Below are 20,653 nucleotides of genomic sequence, written 5' to 3'. Positions count from 1 at the left end.
ATTTAATGCTGAGCATTTAGGATAGCTTACATTTACTCCATCTAATTTTATCTTTGTTTTCCTCATCATGACTGAAGGAACTCTCGCACCAGTTCCAGCTAGTGACGAATACTACGACCTTGGCTCGTTCGGCCACTCTATCACCACTACCAGCGCCGATGCCCAGATCTGGTTCAATCGTGGCCTGATATGGGTATATTCTTTCAATCATATGGAAGGCGCCTACTGCTTTGAACAGGCTATTGCTCATGATCCTGCGTGCGCCATGGCTTATTGGGGCTTGGCTTATGCGGTTGGCCCGAACTACAACAAGCCATGGGAGACGTTCGACCACGGAGATCTCCACACATGTGTGCAACGAGGATACGATGCCTTGCAACAAGCAAAGAAACACGTGGCAAATGCAACTCCGCTTGAACAAGCTTTGATCGACGCAATCCAATCCAGATTCCCGACCAATCAGCCTGCAACAGACTATCCGGCCCTGAACGAGGGCTACGCCGCAGCTATGAAGCCGGTATATGATCAATTCGGGACTGATTTGGATGTTGCCACCCTTTATGCCGATGCCTTGATGAATATGGCCCCCTGGGCTTTGTGGGATTTGTTCACCGGCAAGGCGAACCCCAAGGCCCCCACCATGGAGGCTCAAGTAGTGCTCGAAAAGGCGCTTGCACAGGAAGAGGATGGTGCATATCTCAACCCCGGGCTTCTTCATTTATATATTCACTTCATCGAAATGTCGCCCACTCCTGAGCGAGGTCTCAACGTTGCCGACCATCTACGCGACCTCGTTCCCGACGCTGGTCACGTCCGCCACATGCCCACCCATTTGGACATTCTCATCGGCGATTGGCGGCGCTCTATCGCCTCAAATCAAAAGTCAACGCTCGCCGATGACAAATACTTCCGGAGGTCAGGCGCCAAAAACTTCTATACCTTCTATCGACTACACGACTACCACTCCTTGATCTACGCAGCCATGTTTGCCGGCAAATCCAAGGTTGCCCTTGAGGCAGTCACTCGCATGGAATCCACTGTGCCTGAAGAAGTCCTTCGAATCCAGTCCCCGCCAATGGCTGACTGGCTAGAGCAGTTCATGTCCATTCGCATACATGTCATGGTACGCTTCGGCATGTGGGATGAACTGAAGGTTAAAGAGCTGCCCCATGACCAATCGTTATATTCAGGCACGACTGCCATGACTCACTATGCCAGAGGCATCGCATTTGCCGCCACAGGGGATGTGGCATCAGCAAAAGCGGAACAGCAGCTCTTCCACCAAGCGTGGGATCGGGTTCCCGAGACTCGTCGCGCATACAATGGCAAAATTATTGACGTGCTCGAGGTGGCCGGAGCAATGTTGGAAGGAGAAATTGAATACCGTTGCGCTAACTATGATAAGGCCTTCGAGGCTCTCCGCCGTGCAATTGACTATGAAGACAAATTGCCTTACAGCGAACCCTGGTCATGGATGCAGCCCGTTCGCCATGCGTATGCTGCACTGCTGATGGAGCAGGGCCATTTGGAAGAAGCTGCCAAGACATATCGCGCAGATTTGGGTATGGATACCTCTGTCATCCGGCCGCGTCGTCACCCGAACAATGTCTGGTCGCTGCAGGGATATCATGAGTGCCTGGTTCGTTTAGGAAAGATGGACGAAGCAGCTGTCATCGAGAAGCCGACCAAACTAGCTCTTGCTGTAGCCGATGTTTCAATCAAGACATCGTGCTTCTGTGGCTTGGATAATTCCCAGTCACCACAGCTGTTTGATGAATGTTCTTCAAATGGAAAATGTTGTTAAAGATTTGAACCTTTTACCTTTCGATTTCAACGATCAGGAGATTTTTTTCTTTACAGCAGGATTTCAGACGAATTTACTGTGATTTATTTAGCTGTTGAAGCACATTTCTCCTGTGTTTCTTCGTCTTCAATCTATTCCTATATAAAAGAATAAAAATGCTATGATTTGTCATTCATTCAAAGGCGGAAAATTGCGACTCTTCTTTCTCTATGAAGTGGCTTTCCTACTAATTTCCCTTCTCTAGTTTCGATGACTTCGGAATTACACCATATTTCGTTTATCGCTCAATGAAATTTGCCTAGACAAAATAAACAGACAAACTTCCCTTGGGAGGTCCTCTCTAATAGAGCAAACCAAGACGTGAGCCAATCCGAGTTGCTGATCTAGCACCAGGGACCTAAACCTTCACGCTTTACTAGTTATGGAAGGGTTCTGAAATTCATGTTTGGCCTTGGCTGTCTCGAATTCTGTTTCCCTTTCTTTCGTTATCCCCACGAGAGAGCCGACAAGATGATCCTGGTATTATTGGACTTTGCGAAAATCCTTGACTTGAGCCTACGTCATATCAAATGGGGAATTCATTCTCGGTTCGCCAACGCGGATTTACATATTGCACAGAGGTGTCTATGGCTATGCTCGTTCGTCTCTGGGATGCTGGACCAAATCATGGCCTCTATTCTTCAAAGTGACACATTAACAGATATGCTGTCTACCAAGCCACTGAAAAGCGATATCTTTATGGCTCATGAGACCGCCTACAGATTGGAGAAGCCAGGGTGGTTTCGTTTGGTGATTGCTCATCCTTTTCACTGGCTGGACGAGGCAATGACACGTATCCCGCGCGCTATCCATTGCCATTTTTAGTGGTTGTGTTTGTATAGAAGAGACGGCAAACTCTGGCCCAATTATTCTTCCTTCATCAACGCTTCCCATTCGTTTTTAAGCTCTATCTACGACGGGTTGTAAGGGCCAGTGTGCTGCTCCGGATTTTACCTGCGGTAGGAGCGTAATATTAATATTAACTACTTTTCAATTTATATATATCATATCGGGAACCTCGCAGCAAAGCCGGCGAATTATCTGAGCAATCAAGTATAGGGGAAATCCGAAGCAGCCTTACAAGCCACCGCAGTTACTATTGACTTAATTGTGTGGCTGTCTTGAGCAATCCATCTCCGCCGAAATCAGTTTTTATTGCGCAACGCCACGATTATTTTCATTGGTTCTAATTTAGAATTATGTCGATCAGTTCAGGTGAATTATATGCGCCACCGGTTATGGCCGACGCCAGCTGAATGATCTTCTTGTGTTGAACACAAAATCCACACACTATACGTGCTACATCATGGCTATCTGCATAATCACTGCATACGATATCACTGCAGAAGATCGATCAGTACGGGGTTGAGAGACGATCTTCTGACTTGGGCTGACCCCTTTTAATTGACGATGACTACATCCTGGTCGTTTTCAGCGCGCTCTTCTAAATATGCGCTTTGCTATTTGTATATAATTTATCCCTTGCACTTGGGGTGTTGAACTCAGAACTCTTTCCACCTGACAATTCCTTCGCTTCGAATTCCTCATTCATCATTCCAAATTTCACCATGGATTGCAAGCCAGCTATCACGACAGTGTCCCTTGGGTCATGCAAGTTTCACAGCATCGCCGACAAGATTCACGAAGCCGCACGAAATGGATTTAAGGGGATCGAACTCTTCATTGACGACCTTGAAGCTCTCGCCAGAGATATCAGCCCTACACCTGCCGCCTTGGCCCCTTCTCGTGACTCTATGTTAGCTGCCGCCCATCGAATTCGCCAGCAGTGTGACAAGCTAAACATTGTCATTCTCAACCTCCAGCCCCTGCGCTTCTACGAGGGTCTGGTTAATCGCAAAAAGCGCAACCAAATCCTAGACGAGGTGCTTCCAATATGGATGGACGCGCTCGAAATTCTCGGCGCAGACACTATTCTGGTCCCCTCGAACTTCCTCCCCGAAGACCCTGCGACTGGACTTCCTCAGACAGCCGGTGATTTCGGCATAATCGTCGAAGATCTCCGTGAACTGGCTGCACGAGGCGCTCAACACAAACACTCCATCAAATTTGCCTACGAGGCACTCGCTTGGGGCACACATATCAACACCTGGGAGAAGTCTTGGGAAATCGTACAGGCAGTCAATCGACCCAATCTAGGTCTCGCTTTGGATACGTTCAACATTGCCGGTGCCATCTACGCAGATCCCACCACAGAGGATGGTCGCGTCGCGGACACGGCCGAGGCCGATCTATCCGCTTCACTGAAACGTATGGCCTCTACTTTGGATGTCAGCAAGGTGTTTATCGTCCAGATAGCCGACGGGGAGCGTCTTAGACAGCCACTTCACACGGGCCATCCTTTCTATGTTGCCGGCCAGCCCAGTCGACTGAGCTGGTCGCGAAATTGTCGGCTTTTTCTCTGTGAGCCTGAACGTGGTGGCTTTTTACCTGTCCTCAGCATACTCAAGACTATCCTCGATCTAGGCTGGACCGGATACCTTGCGTACGAGGTCTTCTCGCGTTCATTGGCTGACAGTGATCACCGGACCCCGGCGCTGCATGCAGAGAGGGGAAAGAAATCTTGGCAGCAGCTATGCAAGCTTGCGGAAACCCAAACAAATCATTCTGAGTCCCCTAGTCTCAGCAGCTTCAGGTTACTCGGGATGAGATTACTAGAGAACGCAGTGCACGAGGTAGAGGCAGGGGTAGATATAGGGCTCTCATTTGGCGGTATTGTGATCTAGTAAATGTGTACATGAATGAACCGAGGCAGTTTGGCATTTGGAATAGAATTCGCTATACTCCGTACGGAGTAGTATGTTTGTAAAATTTTAGCTTCATAGTTTGTTCCCACATGGGTTAGCTGACCTATAATTAAAGTTCCCCACGAATGACTTGTCAACGCGTATGGCGTACTTAATTTATTGCATTTCTAACCGAGAGCTTGGTACTCTGTACATACGATTGAAAGATATCTTAAATCACACTTACGTGGCAAATTGAGGCATCAGTGCCCAAAAGGAACCAAGTTGGCAACCTTTGTAGTCAACTAAAACCAGGGAAGTATTTTGCTCGACACCTAGCCACAAAATGAATATTAGCGACGCCGTGTTTGCCATTCATAGCCACATACATATAACCTCGTGGCTGGCTGAGAGGTGATGGTATATCCTGCGTGCATGCAAGTGGGGCAATGTCCTATACAAAAGTACATTGGGGCTGACTCGACTGCAGCTGAAAATAAGCAATGAAGTATATCTGGGACTTCTCACATTGCGAGGAGAATATCTGACTAATGCCTGCAGGTGCCCCCATCACAGAATAAGAGATAATTCGCGGGGATATGAATTCAAATATGGTACTCCACTCAACTGTGGTTGATGCAATATTGGATGAGTTCATCCTGTCTCTGCATGATTTAGTCCCCAATCAGAATTCACCCTTTTTCTGGTTACTCAAGTAAAATAAAATAACCTCACTCGGCCGGCGTTCATGCAGTTGACTACTCCGTAGATTAAGGAAATCTGCAAGATACGAAAACTCATCTGTCACACTCGCAAGTTTGCGAATATAACACCGCTTTGAATATTATGACCTACAGTGTGCATCATGTAGCTATCAGTGAACCACGAGGCAAGGTATCCCTGAACTTAAACATAACAATGTACATTTTCTTCACCTATCTCTAACAAGTATATACACAAATTTGAGTACAAACCACACTCAATAGTCATTGTCATTGACCCTTTTTGTGTCGGCTTCAGGGGCTGACGACATGGAAAAGAATGACGAAAGGCCAGCAACCAAACATAGAGTCCCAAGGACTAGCGTCATAAATCCCCAGCCTAATTTGTGTTTGATCAATCCACCAGCCAGTGGGCCAAGCGTTTGGCCGGCAGCAAATGCCATGTTACAGAGTGCATAGCCCCGTCCCTGCCCGCTACTCTTCTCTTCCGTGATCCCGTGAAGGCTTTCAATTTTGCGGACTGCATTGGAGACATCCCCCATAATAATCGCTTGCACTGTTGTGAGACATAGTCCGACCACAGAGAGCAAGGAAACCAGAGCAATTTCGTGATGGATTGTGTTCGCTTGAGTCCACCGTAGTGATACCATCGGTACTGCCATCAAGACGAATCCAGTCACCACAACCGTTCGTGGCATAAAATGCCTTACGAAGTAGGTAATTGAAATACTGAGGACGGAAGGTATCGTCAATGGGAGGAATACAAGTCCCGCGCCCAGACTGGACCAATGATATGTGTCGAGCACATACAGTGGAAGCGTCTGCTTTTCAGTCAGCTGAGTTGTTCCTTATACTCCGGCTGATTCACAGTACCGTTTCAATAGCAGATAAAATGGAAGAAATGACCAGAACAGAAAATATCAAACCCAGCATGAGTGGATGCAAGAATTGATAAAAGCTCAAGGAATCATCACCGGGGACGCTATTTTCCAAGAGAGGAGAATCCTCCTGGTGGTTTTTAGTTTCACCTGTTCCTCTTTTGATTAGCATCCCGGAATATGAAAAGTGAACCTGCGACAAACCTTCATCCTCTTGTACAATCAACATTCGCAGAATGATGTCAATCACCAGTAATGCGATTGGGACTCCAAAAGCACCAACAGTGCCAAATTTAGAAAAGCTGCTTTGTTAGAAATTGTCATCAATAGGATGGGATGCCGGGAAACTTACAGGAAACCCCCCGCCATAGGACCACAGAGCATTCCCCATGTCAATGAAGCCGATCCGCATGCCATATGTGAACCCAAATGTTCGGGGCTGGATGTTTCGGCGATCATGCTCAACCCTAAAACTCCCACGACCGCGCCTGACAGACCTTGACATACTCGAGCCGCAAGTAACACCCAAACATTAGTTGCAGAAATAAATAGAACGGTCGCTAGGGCCATGGCGATGAAACCAGAAACTAGTGGTGCTTTCCGAGTGCGATATTTGTCGCAAAAATATCCCACCACAGCTGAACTCAATAATTAGCACACGAACAATGAATTGATTTTAAATATACCCACGAGAGCCAAGTAAGAGAGCAACACCATAAGTTGCCAATAGAACAGATGACCACTTTTGAACTAAGACCAATCAGTTAGTCAACAGGCTTCTCTAAGTAATAGAGACATCGAGTAGAAATTACCATCCTTGGAAGCCATGTTGCCATGGCCCATCAATAGGAAAGGAAGAATAGGCACAATCTAGAATTCCGTGCGTTAGACCGGTGTGACATTGCAAAAAAGGGTAATATATACTTACAATGCCATAAACGAAAGTGTCCTACGGCGACAGTGTTTCCGAGGTTAGTTCGTGACATGTAATAGAATTCAAGACCACCAACCGTGAACAGCGCGAAGCATAGAGCCACCAGTATAAAGCTACTAGAGGATCTTGCTTTCCTAGTAAATATCTTTTGAAAGTCCATGGTGACCGTTGAAATTTCCGTGCTTTGTTTAGTTGACAAAAGTGAGAAGAATACAGCAAGAAATAGAGACGAGGATAGCTCGAGTTATGAGGAGCTGAAAACAAGGATGTGTAGCTGAAATGACCAATAAATATACAGATTGACGATGAAAAGGGTGGCACAGTTCCTTACAGCTGTAAAAAAAAAAACAAAGAATGGAAAAAGAAAGGAAATCGTACATGTATCGTCGATCTTATGTACTCCGTACGGAGTACTCCGTGTGTAGAACCCAGCTGGTCGGAATTTCAATAATATGCATGATGTATGAAAAGATATCCACTGTGAGTGTAAATGAAGCTGAACTCTTGTCATACCCCTTTCCTACAATTGAATTTGTTCATCTATTTATTTAGACTGGGGACACCTCTTGGATTCTACAGAACTCGATTTCCTATGAGACTTCTCCTTCCATTCATTATCCTTCATCATGGTGCCCTCAATCACAACTCTTGAACATGGCTCTTCTATTATACCCATCAATACCTGGAGGCTATCCAAGAAAGCTCCCCCTCCGATCCCGCAAGCATTCGTCGATCTTCCACTTACTCTCTCCGAGTCTCATATTCTTGAGGCTGCAAACTCCCAATACTTGGAATACTTGGATCCGGAATTGACCGAGGGTCTTGACATTGAGTCCGTTCTCGTTGTTTGCTGGTTACTTGTGGTACATGGGTTCTCTCCTGTGAGAACTATGTACCTGGAGTTCCACCCTTCATCAAATCTGTGCTACATAGATGGCAAATCTCAAGGGATCGATTCATACGCTCTTGAATTTTCCTCGGAGCGTCCATTGAAGGATATTGTTCGGGATTTCTGTCGTATCAAAGCAGGCATCAGCCCAACTGACCCTGACGAGGGGTGGACTTCTGATGAGAGGAATCACCTCACCTCGGCTGTCCGCTACGCTGGTGACGGTCCAAAGTTGCAAAAGGCACCAGTTTCGTCCAATTCAAATGTACCGTGACCACCGTCTACCTGTGCTCATTCATTTCTATCCCGCAACAGAACTAATACCGTCTCCGTCTAGATCCCGAATCCAAAGCTGATGCTCAATGTGACAAATGAGAACGGAAAGCTGCACGCGAGTCTTGCCTTCTCGTCGCCTGAGATGTCCAAAGAATTCGCAACGAGCCTTCTTCACTCCTTGAACAAGGTTGTCGCATCCATATACCGCTCCCCGGAATCCTCCTTGGGTGACCTTGACTTATGTTCTGATCTCGACCTCATTCTCGTGCAAAAATATACGAAGGAGGTTGCGGACTCCCACGAGGTCTTGTTACATGACATGGCGTTGGAGCATGCCCGACTCACCCCGAACGCACCTGCAATCTGTTCGTGGGATGGGAATTTCACCTATAGAGAGTTGGATGATCTCACATCTCGTCTTGCTTTCTACTTGACCAATATTGGTGTTGGTCCCGAGACTTTCGTGCTCAGTTGTTTTGAAAAATCATCCTTTGCGATTATTGCTCGTCTGGCGATTTTGAAAGCCGGCGGGGCGTATATATCCATTGACGCTACTGACCCTCCTATCTTCCTGGACTCGGTCATCAATCGCGTTAATGCTAAAATCATGCTCACATCCCCTGAATATGCATCAAACTATGGATCCCTCATCTCAAACGTCATTTCGATTACAGGGGATATGCTAAAGGAGCTTCCCACAGGACCCCTGTCTTCCACAGTCCAACCAGGGAATGCCTGTCTGATTCTATTCACCTCCGGTAGTACGGGCCAGCCCAAGGGCATCATCCAGGAACATCGATCTTATGCCACAGCAATCCGCGATTACAACAAGGTCCTCGGTCTAGGCCGACACAGTCGTGTATTCCAGTTCGATGACTATGCATTTGACATCAGTAACAATGATTACCTGACTGCTTTGGCTGCCGGTGGCTGTTGTTGTGTTCCGACACCTGAAAAATCCATATCTGGTTTGATTGAAAATATCAACATCACGAAGGCCAATATGAGCTTCATGACTCCAACAATTGCCATTCAACTCAGCCACAAAGATGTCCCATCGCTAGAGCTCCTTTGTGTTGGCGGCGAGCCTATGTCAAATGATCTACTCATGAAATGGGGTCCTCATGTGAAGCTTGTAAATCAGTACGGAATGGGCGAGGCAGCTACCTTCTGCGCATACAACGACAACCCCAAGGCAGGTCACAATGCCGTTGTTGGCAAATCTGGTAGTGGTGCTATTTGGATTGCGAATCCTTCTTCGCCTGAGCGACCAGTGCCTGTCGGCGCTGTTGGCGAGATCTTGATCGAAGGACCCCATCTCGCCCGTGGGTACTTGGATGACCTCTGCCAGAAACCAGATGTCGGATTCCTCCAAACAGTCCCTCGGTGGATTGCGGATCTCCACCCATCACGAGCACAAAGCTCTCGCATCTATCGGTCCGGTGATCTGGGTCGATACCGCCACGATGGAACAGTTGAGCACATGGGTCGAAAGGACACGCTTCTCAAACTCAACGGTGGTCGTGTTGAGTCCACCGAAGTGGAGTATGTCCTTCGAAAGACCCTTTCACCGGGCGATCTTACCGTTGTTGATATGCTCGGCGAGATTGACGGTACCGATGATCCCATCCTGGTGGCCTTTGTTTACCTGGCAGACAACCCATCAAACCTTATTCCAGGAGTTTCAGACCACGAAATGTCGTTCCTTCCGATAACAAATCGTGTCCGAGTGAACAGCCTGGTGGAGGCGATGCAGAATGAAGTCTACACCACTCTGCCAAAACACATGATGCCGAGCTTGTTTCTCCTTGTCGACCGAATCCCTCGTACAAGGTCTAACAAGCTTGATCGCAGAAAGTTACATAAAATCGCCCAGGAGTGGTATATGGAGAACCGATGATTGTAAAGCTTCAACTTCTTCGCTCTTTTGGTTATGGTTTTATTTTTTTCTTTTGTTTGGACCAGGTTCATGTGGAAAACTAGGGCTTTTCCAGCCAATGCTCACCGTTTTGGTGTCCACTTATCGCGTCTGGTAGTTCAGGCCAGTTTCTCGCTCCCTTTCTCCTTTTCTTTATCTTCTCTTTGCATATATAATATCATTGTATCAATCTAATCTATCATCACATTTCTATTGAGACCTCGGGAGGCTATGCAGCTTTCGCTCCACTTTGCAATTCATTTCAATAAAGTTTAATATACAAAGTCACTATATCTGCGGGTCTTTACCCCAGACTTTCCAGCTCCACTACCACGCCACGCTATTAACTTGATACATTAGCGCGGCATACCCGCAGATTAAAGTGTATACTCAATTATTTAGAGGTAATGAATATTATAGTGGACGACGCCTCTATTGAAAGTATATCTGAGATGAATGTGAAGGCTCCTTCTAAAGACCCTCCGGGAATAATCCTCGCTTCTGGAGATAGGCCCACGGCGTACATTTGTGGATGTTTGTGATTCATCTCTGGCTGTTTTATGGATTCTCTTAACTTTAGAGAGTTATTTAATCGATTGCTGCACCGGTAATGGAGTTTGTCGAAGCCAGGGATCTTTTGCGGGAACAGAACTAACCAGTAAAGAGGGCCAAGGCAGGAATACCTATGTTAGCAGGGTGCAATGTCGCTTGGTGAGCAAAATACGCCGCGTAATATAAGGGGAGGGGTATGAAGATTATGAATATGCGAATTCTGGTTGGACAAGAAGTCATATAATGGAAGGCTAGGGTACAACTTAGCCTCTAAGCCAAAGAGTAATACTATACAATATCCATATATCCAAGGTGGTCGCGGAATAGGACCATGTTGCCTCAGGCGACCACAACACTTTGTCAAGTTGACTTTCAGCGCCCTCACATAAGCGGCGGCAGCGAAGATACCTAGAAAAGCATCAGTCAAGGAGATGTGCTATGTAGAGCCCTAATATAAAGGCTAGAAACGGGCGTAAAACGAAGGGTAATTTCAAAAACCCCTATCAGGGGCTTTTACTTCTGAATTCTCGGCATATTTGTACTGCTTGGGGCCCATTTAGGGACCCATTAACCCGCAGTGGGGTTTGGGCTTTGTGGGCGCTGCGGAAGGTCACATGTATTACACTTCACCTCGTCATTGTACACACCATATACTGTCAACCACCACACCATTCACGATCCTCCCACGAGCATCCATTTTGCTTTTACCTGTACCCTCATCGAAACCATCGTCAGAATGCCTACCAACTTCCCCACATTCACGTTACGTTCCCGCCAACGCGCTGCAGAAACTCTGCAAGCCCGCAATCAGCTGATTGTGGCTGTTACACAAGTTTACAATCGGGTCGAAACTTACAGCTTTACCTAGATCAACCCCACCTCCTACGAGTTTCTTGGCATCGATTGTCGATTGCTTGAGCTAGATGATGATGGAAAGCATCTTCACCCCCCAAGCTCTGATCCTTCTGCCCCGACTTTCTTTGAACCTCGAGGTGGTTCGTGGGTTGCCCCTGTTGTTCCTAATCTTAAACATGTGAACCGATTGAGGGCATTCACTGAAGGCTGGGAGAGCATTCAAGAACATCCATTGGTTCAGGATCTGTATGCCCAAGCATCGCATGTTTCTTCCGGTCTAGAGTGGATGTTCTTCCAGTTCCGTAGACAGTTCTACCCCCCCCCCGGAGATGCTAGAGTCCCGCCTAACCTCAGACAACTGTCGAAATGGCTAGAGAGGTAAGATACATACGGCCTTTGCAATATGATTAGTATGCTAACGCACGCGTTACAGTGGCGATATTGTGCCGTCTGTTTTTGCGAGGAGGTTCTACGCAGCTATCTGGGGATCCATCCGATGGTCGCCAGGCAATGTGTTTGTGCCAAAGACACTCCTTTATCCGTTAGGAGTACCCCCGCATATTATGATCACGATTTTGATTGGAGAGGAGCCCAGCGAAGAGCTGTTCCGGGAAGAGATTATGACCCTCACCGCAGCGATGATCACTCGGCTAGAAGGCGAGGAATTCCTAGAGTGCAACATCATTCCTGTTAGTATAGGCTTAAAACACACTCATATGTTCCACACTAATATAAATCTATTATAATATAGGTCATGGCAATCACAATTTTCGGTCACATGAAAGCGCGAGTGATCGAAGCGAATTCCAGTCATCAAGGTCTGATGATCAAGAAGAGCCAGCTTTTTGATTTCTCGACGAACGAACTTGCAAACAAAAGCATGAACATTCTGCTCGGATTTATGTGCGCCGACCTAGTCGGAGATCCTAGAGAGCCCATACTTCCTACTAACATCGTTGAGGTTGGACTATAAATGCAACGCAATAATAGCAAACGCTAATCATGGATCCAGAGCCCACAAGAAGCCGACAAGGTTGAGAAGCTGAAGGGTGGAACCTTGCGGAAGATGTTCGGGGAAAGGTGTCCTCAAGTCGGACCAGATGCAGTGTCAGACTTTCCAATAGGAGCAGGAGGATAGTCACAATGCGAGCTCGATCTTTCATGTCTAACGGTGATAGTAGGAAAGTCTCTGCTTTAATCCCGACTCACTTCAGGGAAAACATACACATTTGTTGTTTCTGGGACCTAGTCTTTCTTTAGTTAGCGTATCAATTAATCTGACGTAAACTCCCCCCGGTGTACAAGCGGAGCCACTTCTGGTCGTGCGTGCCATGGTTTTGCATCAACTGCGAAAGTGTTAGAGGAAGATATGAGACCAATGCGAAGAATGCGCAAATTAGAGTTGATCAAGAGGGGATGTAGGTACCTACAGGTGCCTACCTGTATACACGGCTTAATAATCAAAGTATAAATTATCCTAAAAGGGTATCTCAAAAGACACCTTAAAAGACACCTTAAAACATATCTCAAAAGACCAACTAAAAGAACATCTTAAAAGACATTACAAGGCCGCAAAGGCGGCCGAATATTCTTGTATGAAGATAGATTCATTTGTATGGGGCCAAAAGCTTCATTTTTGACAGCTATAGTATTAATACATTTACTACTCCGTACACACTGTACGGAGCGATGTAAAAAGCGGAACTAAATAAGGCATCCAGGCATCAATTACCACATACAAACGGGGGTTTGAACCCTGAGCGCTATAAGTTTTCGTACACAACTGACAAAATGAGATTAGAACCGAGTATGTACTAAATTGAGAACATTAGATATATAAGAAAAAGAATAAAAAACCAACAGGCTAAGTAAACAATAGAGGGAAACAAAAAATGCCTAAGATGCCAATGACACAAAAGCGCGTAACGCCATAATAGGCCCACGAAAAGACTTCATACGAGATTTCATAGACATAAAACGATCGATAAAACACACGTGACCGAACCGAGGAATGATATAGACACCGATGTTCTTTAGAATGAAATTTCAAAATATACTGGTCAGAAGTGATACTTCGGTCAATGAATGTGGCATTAATTGAATGAGAACCATATCCCGAACCATCTTCAGCACTAAGTTGGTTGCGGCTGCATCTGGACCTGGAAGGTATGCTGATGTTCATGTTGTGGTGCAGGTGGGGGAGGGGCCTGGCTCCGTTGTGGGATCGGAGGCCTCCGTGCTTGTCCTGGCATCCCGTGAACAGGGGACTCTGACGACATTGGGTGCTGCATCTGTTGTTGCATCGGAGATTGAAGATATGGCTGATGAGGGAGGGGCCGCGGGGGGTGGATAGGAGAATGGTGGTGCATTTGCATGTGTGGCATAGAGAGCGGCTGGCCAGGCTGCTGGGCTAGGGATTGGGTATGCGGCAAGTGAGAACCAGGTTGTGAGGACATGTGTTGGTTCTGTTGCTGGTGCATGTGCTGGACTTGTGGCTGCCCAATATGTTGATTTGCCTGCGCCTGTGAAGCCTGATTCTGTTGGAACATGTGGAGGTTCTGCTGTTGCGGCAGAGACTGGCCTTGAAGCATCTGCGGTGGTGTCGGGCCAGGCCGTTTGTGCGCGTCTTCATCAATCGAAGAGGTTGCGCGGTTCATTGCTGTCGCTGTATCTGTGCCCTCGCCTGATTGGGGGTTGACCTCTGCTTGCAACTGATCTCCACTGGCGGCGGCCGCGGCCGCAGCGGCAGCTGCAGCAGCCACATCAGCCTTGCGAGGTCTCCCACGTGGTCGACCTGTGCCAGGTGCCTTTGGTTTGGCCGAAGCTGGCTTCCTTGGTTTAGGCGGTGGCAAAGGTTGACCCGTTGCAGCTGCCCACGCAATTTGATCAGCCTTACGAGGACGTCCACGTTTTCGCTTCAAAGGTGTCCCGTCCGGCCCCAGAATAGGCGTCCCCTTCGTTGTCATGTTTGCGGCGGAGCCTGGCGCAGTCGGCGTCATATTCGCAGTGAATGAAGCCTGTCCTGGTTGAGGTACTCCTGGAATAGACTCGCCGTTTTGGGCAGCCTGTGCTGCCTGCGCAGCAAGCCTGGCTGCAACTTCCTCCTTCCTAGGTCTTCCCCGACGACGCTTCGCAGGCGGAGTGGCAATCTGGTCACCCCCAACTGCGGTCACGGCGGGGATCTGCCCTTGTCCGTTGACCTGTGTGGGGAGAGCGCTAGGAATGGCCATGGGGGCATTTAATTGAGGTTGAGCATGGGGCTGGGCCTGAACAGTCTGAGTTTGAGCCGGAGCAGCTTTCTTAGGTTTGGCTTTCTTCTTCGGTGCAGGACTTGACTCGTCGGTCTTCATCACTGGGCTTTCCGTGGCCGTTGGGACAACCGGTGCAGCAGGCTGCGATGAAGGCACGGCACCTGAATGCGGTGCTTGGTAATGCTGGAATTGAGCCTGGTGTGGAGATTGCTGGAATTGCGTTTGCTGCGGCTGAGAGAATTGCGTCTGGTGTGCGGCGTACTGATGTTGCGACTGAGCTTGATGTTGTTGATATTGAGATGGGTGGAACGGAGGCTGGGTGTGTTGGGAAAAGGGTGACTGTTGTTGGTATGGGTTGTGTGCCTGGGTCTGATGCTGCAATTTCTGCAACCTCTGCTGCTCCAATTGCTGCTTCTGCTGGTGCTCAAGCCGCTGCTGCTCCACCCGCTGCTGATGCTGTTTCTGCTGCTCGAGCCTCTGCTGCTCTAGGCGTTGCTGCTGCTGTTGCTGCTCGAGTATCTTTTGCTCATCTAACTTTTGCTGTTCCAACTCCTTCTGTTGCTCAAGCCGCTGCTGCTGTTCTAAGCGTTGCTGCTGTTCTAAACGCTGCTGCTGGATTTGTTTTTGCTGCTCCATCCTTTGCTGCTGCTCAAGTCGTTGCTGCTGGAACTGCTGCTGTTGGATCTGCTGTTGCAACTGCTGGTGTGTCTGCTGGGGCGACTGCGGTTGTGACTGCGGCTGAGCCTGTCGCTGTTGATTCAACGCGAACATAGACGGGGTAGCCATAGACGGACTGGCCGAGGTATGGCCATCCCTCTGTTGCATGCCTGCGTGGGGTAGTCTGTTCATCCCCTGTTGTGGCGAAGGAACATTCATGGGATGTCCATGAGTGAGACCGGCAGTGCCCGGCTGCGGCCGGAGGTGGGCCATTGGGTTAAACCCACGCTGCAGGTTCTGTAGCCCCATAGGGTCTGGGCCGCGAGACATCAGATCCGGGGAGCTCTGAGCCGCAAACTGCCCCGGAAATTGGCCAAAACTGCTGCTGGTGGGGTACCCACCTAACGATCCGGATGTCGGGGTCATCTTGCGCATATCGGGAGATTGCGACGCAGCGAAGTTCTGCTGAGGTTGCCCCCGAAAAATGGCCTTGTTACCCGGGAATGGACTCCCATGCTGTGGCAGCGGCGGCCCTGCACCTAGCAAAGGCGACTGGGCATGCTGACGTTGAGGCTGTGGACCCAACGGATGCTGGGGTTGAACACCTTGATGTTGCTGTTGTTGGGGCTGCTGGGACTGTTGAGGGTGGAATGGGTGACCACCGTAGTTCATCATTTTGACTCGATTTTAGAAATGCGCTGGCACTTGGCCGTAAGCGGCAGAGAATGGAGTGATCCTTTCCGACCACGAAGCATGCAAGGGCGAGAACGGTCAAAATGATCCCGAGCTAGCTTGAAAGAGGGAATTGTAAAATACAGAAGAGCAATTTTAACCAAGACTGTCACCAATGTCGCGCCAGCGCCGCTGATAATTCTATACGGAGAATCGCCACCTAAGTCGCGCCGAGGCCGCGTGTTTGTTGTTCCCTGGCGGCCTGAGGCCACAAGGCAACAAGGCAATAAAGCAACCCACTGATTCCCAATTAGGCTTAGCGGCTACGGAGACCGAGGCGAGTCGGTCAGCGCAGTTTGAAAATGAGTCGACGGTCGCTCAAAGGGATTCAGGGGGGGGAAACCAGCTGTAGGGGATCCAGAGGGGCAGCGAAGGTGATCCAGATCTATTTGCTAAAGGCCTTAACGGATGACAGGGCCTAGCAGAAGTAGATTGGAGATGAAGTGGATGACGCTGGGCTGGAATCCTCGATGGCGAGGGAAAAAAACATTAAAAAATAAAATAAAAAATAAAAAAAAGAAATTGGGAAAAAACGGAATTTTCAGATTCTCCTCTCCACATCACGTGATTACCAGCCAGCAGTTGTTGTATACGCAATCTTCTATTCTACCCTCTACCCAGGTAAGTAACATACTTCTATTCATTCATCATTGGAAGGTCTGCAGTTTTAAACTTGTGAATTTCCGAATCTGCATTTCCCTCCTCAACTCCTCAATATTCTCCCTTACACACCTGGTCATCTGCTTATCTTCCGCAATCCTTGCAAAGTATAGAATCACACCACTCACAAGCACTACACAAAGTACGTGCTACATGAAAACTATAGAGCCATCATACTGCTCTCCCAGCATCCTTGTCCTCCGCTACCCGAAGATCTGCCAAACAGGGCGAAAAAAGAAAAAGCTTGAAAACAACCCCTTACCAAGTGCCAATATAGATGATGATCCACAATACACCCACAAATAGGGAGCGGATCTGCAAAGAATTTGCCGAGCACTATGTTGTATTATTCGATCTTATCTTTCCCAGAATATTCAATGATTTTGATTGAAGGTCATTTATTGTTTTTACTATACTGACAAGAGTAGTCGGCTGCATATGCGGTCTTTGCCCTTCATGAACCTAGTTCTTTAATAATCTGATTTATCTGGCCCAACATGATACAAGGGACGTTATATGTAAAACAATACTATAGTGTCTTTTTCAAGTTCTTTTTATATTTTTTCTTGTGGTATATTTCGGCTTGCCACTCTATGTACAATGCAAATATATTTAAAAGCATAAACTCGACATAGGGCCTTTCTATGTATAACTAGAGACGTAGACACATAATCACTAACATAAGTTCTAAAATCTATATTGAAAAAAAACTAGAACATGTAAGAAAGGTCAGATATATATAGTGGAGACAGAAGGCAATTCCTGGATGAATTACAACCTCGCCTGCTGTGCTGCAAGATAATCTCCCCACACTTTCTTAATGTCATTTTGATAAATGAAATCCTTATCTCCATAGAGGAAAGAGTCGATCTTGGCTTGCAAAAGGACATCAAAATTCTTCTCTTCTGCTTGGAGCTTTTGCGTTTTGTCGCGTATCTCGTCGAGATGCTGATACCTGTGAAGGGTTGGAAAATCATGGTCAGACACAAGCCATTTACACATAATCTCAAGCCCAAACTTACATTTTGGTATAGTATGGGGACCGAATCTGGTCAAAGATCTCGAGAGCATCCCGTGCGGGACGAGAGGCAAGCTGCGTAAGCTCAAGTGCGCGGGCAAGGATCCAACCGTCCTCCATGGCAAACGTCGCACCAGAGCCAAACGCGCCTGGGACGCAGTTAGCGCTGGAAATGACAATGAGCCATAAATAATATCACTTGGACTTACCAGAAAGAGGGTGACTGGAATCTCCGATAAGGGCGACTTTGTCCCAGTAGGTAATCTTGTCCAGACGAGGACCAGCGAATGTCGCAAACTCCCGCCATTCTCCTTCAGCCACCGCGCTTATTGCATCTCTTAGTCTTTGGTCATATTTCTTTTTCACATGTTAGCAATTGGTCCTCTCTTTCATTCCTGCAAAGCTATGTCGTACCTCAACACGCGAGCCCACTTTCTCGTTGGTTGCAGGGATACCCCAAAAGACCGCCTTCCCTGAGACCTCAGGTTCACGATAAGAGCGAATAGTAATTTCAAACAGCGGATCTTTGATCTCTTCCTCATCATCCACATCGGAGAGATATACATGGCCGGCTTCGCCCCACCACCACGACGTTGTAGTCGTGATGTCCGGGATATGAGCCAGATGAGACTTCGGAACGAGAACACGGAACGCACTGTTGCCTGTGAAGTGAAGCTGATGGTCAGGCAACAGGGTCTTACGGACAACCTATCCCACGAAGCTGCGTCAGTCACAAATACTAGTGCTCACACAGGAGGGTTGACGAACAGAGTGTAGCCCATCCGCTCCGACGACAATGTCTGCGATCGCTTCCGTTTGATCCTGGAAAATCAAACGAACTCCCCGACCCGAAAGATTCTCCAAAGATACAACCTTCTTATCAAATTGGATCAGGCCCTCGGGCACTCTCGATAAGAGAGCTGACTGCAGTCGGGTTCTGCGAGCACGGATTGCGCCGCGGGAATCTGCAGCCGAATTTTCTGGATGCTCAGTGACGTTCAAAACCTTCCCTGTGTAGGCATTTCTTTTGAGAATGTGAGGTTAACATTTGCGCCAGCTGTTATTATGGCTAGGAAAGCACTGCTTACCTTTGATGTGTGTTGGATTTAGAGCCTCCCTTGACCCCATCACTAGCTCCAAGTAAATCTAGAACTCTCCACGCATTCGTACTCAGACTGATGCCAGCACCCGCTTCTCGGGGCTCTGTATTTTTCTCGTACAAAGTGACCTTCAGGAACGGTAGTTCTGAGAGAGCAATCGCTGTTCCTAATCCTCCGGGTCCACCACCAACGATAGCAACAGAAGTCAATGCTTGTCCGACCATATTTGCAAAATAATTATAGGGTGTAATGGGGTATTTTTGGAAGTTTACCTTGCTTATATATCCAAAGTATTGCACCTTGTGGTCGGGAGTGGTGGGTAGATAACTACATCGCACGCCATACTGAGCTTTGAATATGCCATGCGCCACTATTTCCCTGCCCACCAATCCCACCCTAATTTGCTAGAGAATCAGTCGATCCGGAGAATAAAACCCCGCGTGTGGACTGTTACGGAATCATTCATTTCAGCACGTAATGGCTTGATGGTGGCCGGTCGAATTATCTTTTACCAGATAAGCAAAGCAATGGCCAAAAAGGAAAGTGCCTCGGCAGAGAGACCTCTTGGTGAGTCAAGGGAATGGCTTTGAGAGAATATAATACCATGTAAAAGCCGATAGACCCACCTCGCTGATCAGTTTTATACCCCTAGAGGAGTGAAAATTCGATTGTCCCCCAAACAAATGTGCACCCGGCCCCGGGGCCCTGGAGGATAGGATTTATGAATAATACCGGCGTCCGACGGCCACTCTGCTTTCTCATGAACTGATTCCACATTGTGGGGAGGGTGATTCGAAATTTTGAGGGGGAAGAAACGTCTTTTCCGTGGCGTTCCCACTAGTCTTGTCGCTTTCCGTACAGCATACATGGTATCAGTAACGGCTGGATAGTGGCTCCAGCAGAAGTACGCGGCTGCTTTAGAAGCAACAGAGAGAACTTGTAGCAACCAAACTGGCGTGTTAATACCTTCTATGAGGATGCATGAGTATATGTACACTGGTAGATAGTGAACGTGGTCTGAGTGATAGTGTACTTGGGCCCGATAGGAGTGCGACATACCCCAATCTCTTCGATTTTGAAATCTAGGTTTTGTGCTAGTAGGACTTATCATCAGCACCTGGTGAGGATATAGCCGCATTATATAGAGTATTGCGATTAGCGCGACCATACACAAGGGGATCGACCGGAACTAGTAGGAGCAGAGTCAGGAAACTAAGATTGACAAAAAAGTCGGTAGTATTTACCTACTGGACCGTATTTCTATTGAAGAGTATCACTGCTGATGTCGGTTGACTTTTCTTGTTAGCTTAAGACTAAGTCGACGGAAGTTTCAATTCTCTCCGTGTGCGAGAAGTCATCCCAAATGATTACGACCGCCATGAATTCCGGGACTAGGACTCGTGTCACCCAGCCCCATTCAAGACAGAGCGCATTAAGCACATTCGCCAACAGTATAAGCAAGGTGTGATAACACAATGATAGACGAAAAAGTGTGGCTTTTGGGGGACATGCATGGGGTGCGTCTAAGACCTACGAGATTACCTTCGATTGAATGAAACAATATTACCAACATAACCCTCTTTCTAGCTATCCTTTTAAGCCCATTGCTGATCTTAGTATCGAT

The 20,653-nt window shown here is 47.6% G+C and overlaps 6 protein-coding genes across 6 annotated transcripts; 4 read left to right on the top strand and 2 right to left on the bottom strand.

The window, feature by feature from the left end:
- Positions 1–67: 67 nt before the first annotated feature.
- Positions 68–1,804, top strand: PEX2_023410 (tetratricopeptide repeat protein; the record flags this gene model as incomplete). Its single annotated transcript, XM_016739616.1, has 1 exon — positions 68–1,804. The coding sequence occupies one exon, from the start codon at positions 68–70 to the stop codon at positions 1,802–1,804; it is 1,737 nt and encodes a 578-aa protein (XP_016596360.1).
- A 1,607-nt stretch (positions 1,805–3,411) lies between these two features.
- Positions 3,412–4,587, top strand: PEX2_023400 (sugar phosphate isomerase/epimerase family protein; the record flags this gene model as incomplete). The annotated part of the gene is made up of 1 exon (XM_016739615.1): positions 3,412–4,587. The coding sequence occupies one exon, from the start codon at positions 3,412–3,414 to the stop codon at positions 4,585–4,587; it is 1,176 nt and encodes a 391-aa protein (XP_016596359.1).
- A 3,160-nt stretch (positions 4,588–7,747) lies between these two features.
- Positions 7,748–10,186, top strand: PEX2_023390 (putative NRPS-like enzyme; the record flags this gene model as incomplete). The annotated part of the gene is made up of 2 exons (XM_016739614.1): positions 7,748–8,275; positions 8,348–10,186. 2 exons carry the CDS (start codon positions 7,748–7,750, stop codon positions 10,184–10,186), a joined length of 2,367 nt encoding a protein of 788 aa, XP_016596358.1.
- Positions 10,187–11,492: 1,306 nt separating this feature from the next.
- PEX2_023380 (uncharacterized protein) lies at positions 11,493–12,749 on the top strand (the record flags this gene model as incomplete). Its single annotated transcript, XM_016739613.1, has 5 exons — positions 11,493–11,573; positions 11,625–11,989; positions 12,045–12,300; positions 12,363–12,572; positions 12,624–12,749. 5 exons carry the CDS (start codon positions 11,493–11,495, stop codon positions 12,747–12,749), a joined length of 1,038 nt encoding a protein of 345 aa, XP_016596357.1.
- A 994-nt stretch (positions 12,750–13,743) lies between these two features.
- Positions 13,744–16,194, bottom strand: PEX2_023370 (uncharacterized protein; the record flags this gene model as incomplete). Its single annotated transcript, XM_016739612.1, has 1 exon — positions 13,744–16,194. The coding sequence occupies one exon, from the start codon at positions 16,192–16,194 to the stop codon at positions 13,744–13,746; it is 2,451 nt and encodes an 816-aa protein (XP_016596356.1).
- Positions 16,195–17,682: 1,488 nt separating this feature from the next.
- On the bottom strand, positions 17,683–19,253 carry PEX2_023360 (Monooxygenase, FAD-binding; the record flags this gene model as incomplete). Its single annotated transcript, XM_016739611.1, has 6 exons — positions 17,683–17,866; positions 17,934–18,078; positions 18,139–18,286; positions 18,344–18,637; positions 18,698–18,953; positions 19,018–19,253. The coding sequence occupies 6 exons, from the start codon at positions 19,251–19,253 to the stop codon at positions 17,683–17,685; spliced, it is 1,263 nt and encodes a 420-aa protein (XP_016596355.1).
- Between the last annotated feature and the right edge of the window lie 1,400 nt (positions 19,254–20,653).

Source organism: Penicillium expansum (genome assembly GCF_000769745.1).
Source record: "Penicillium expansum strain MD-8 chromosome Unknown contig60, whole genome shotgun sequence".
Taxonomy (NCBI): domain Eukaryota; kingdom Fungi; phylum Ascomycota; class Eurotiomycetes; order Eurotiales; family Aspergillaceae; genus Penicillium; species Penicillium expansum.
Note: the sequence above shows the minus strand (reverse complement) of the source record. Positions and strands in the feature narration are given on the sequence as shown.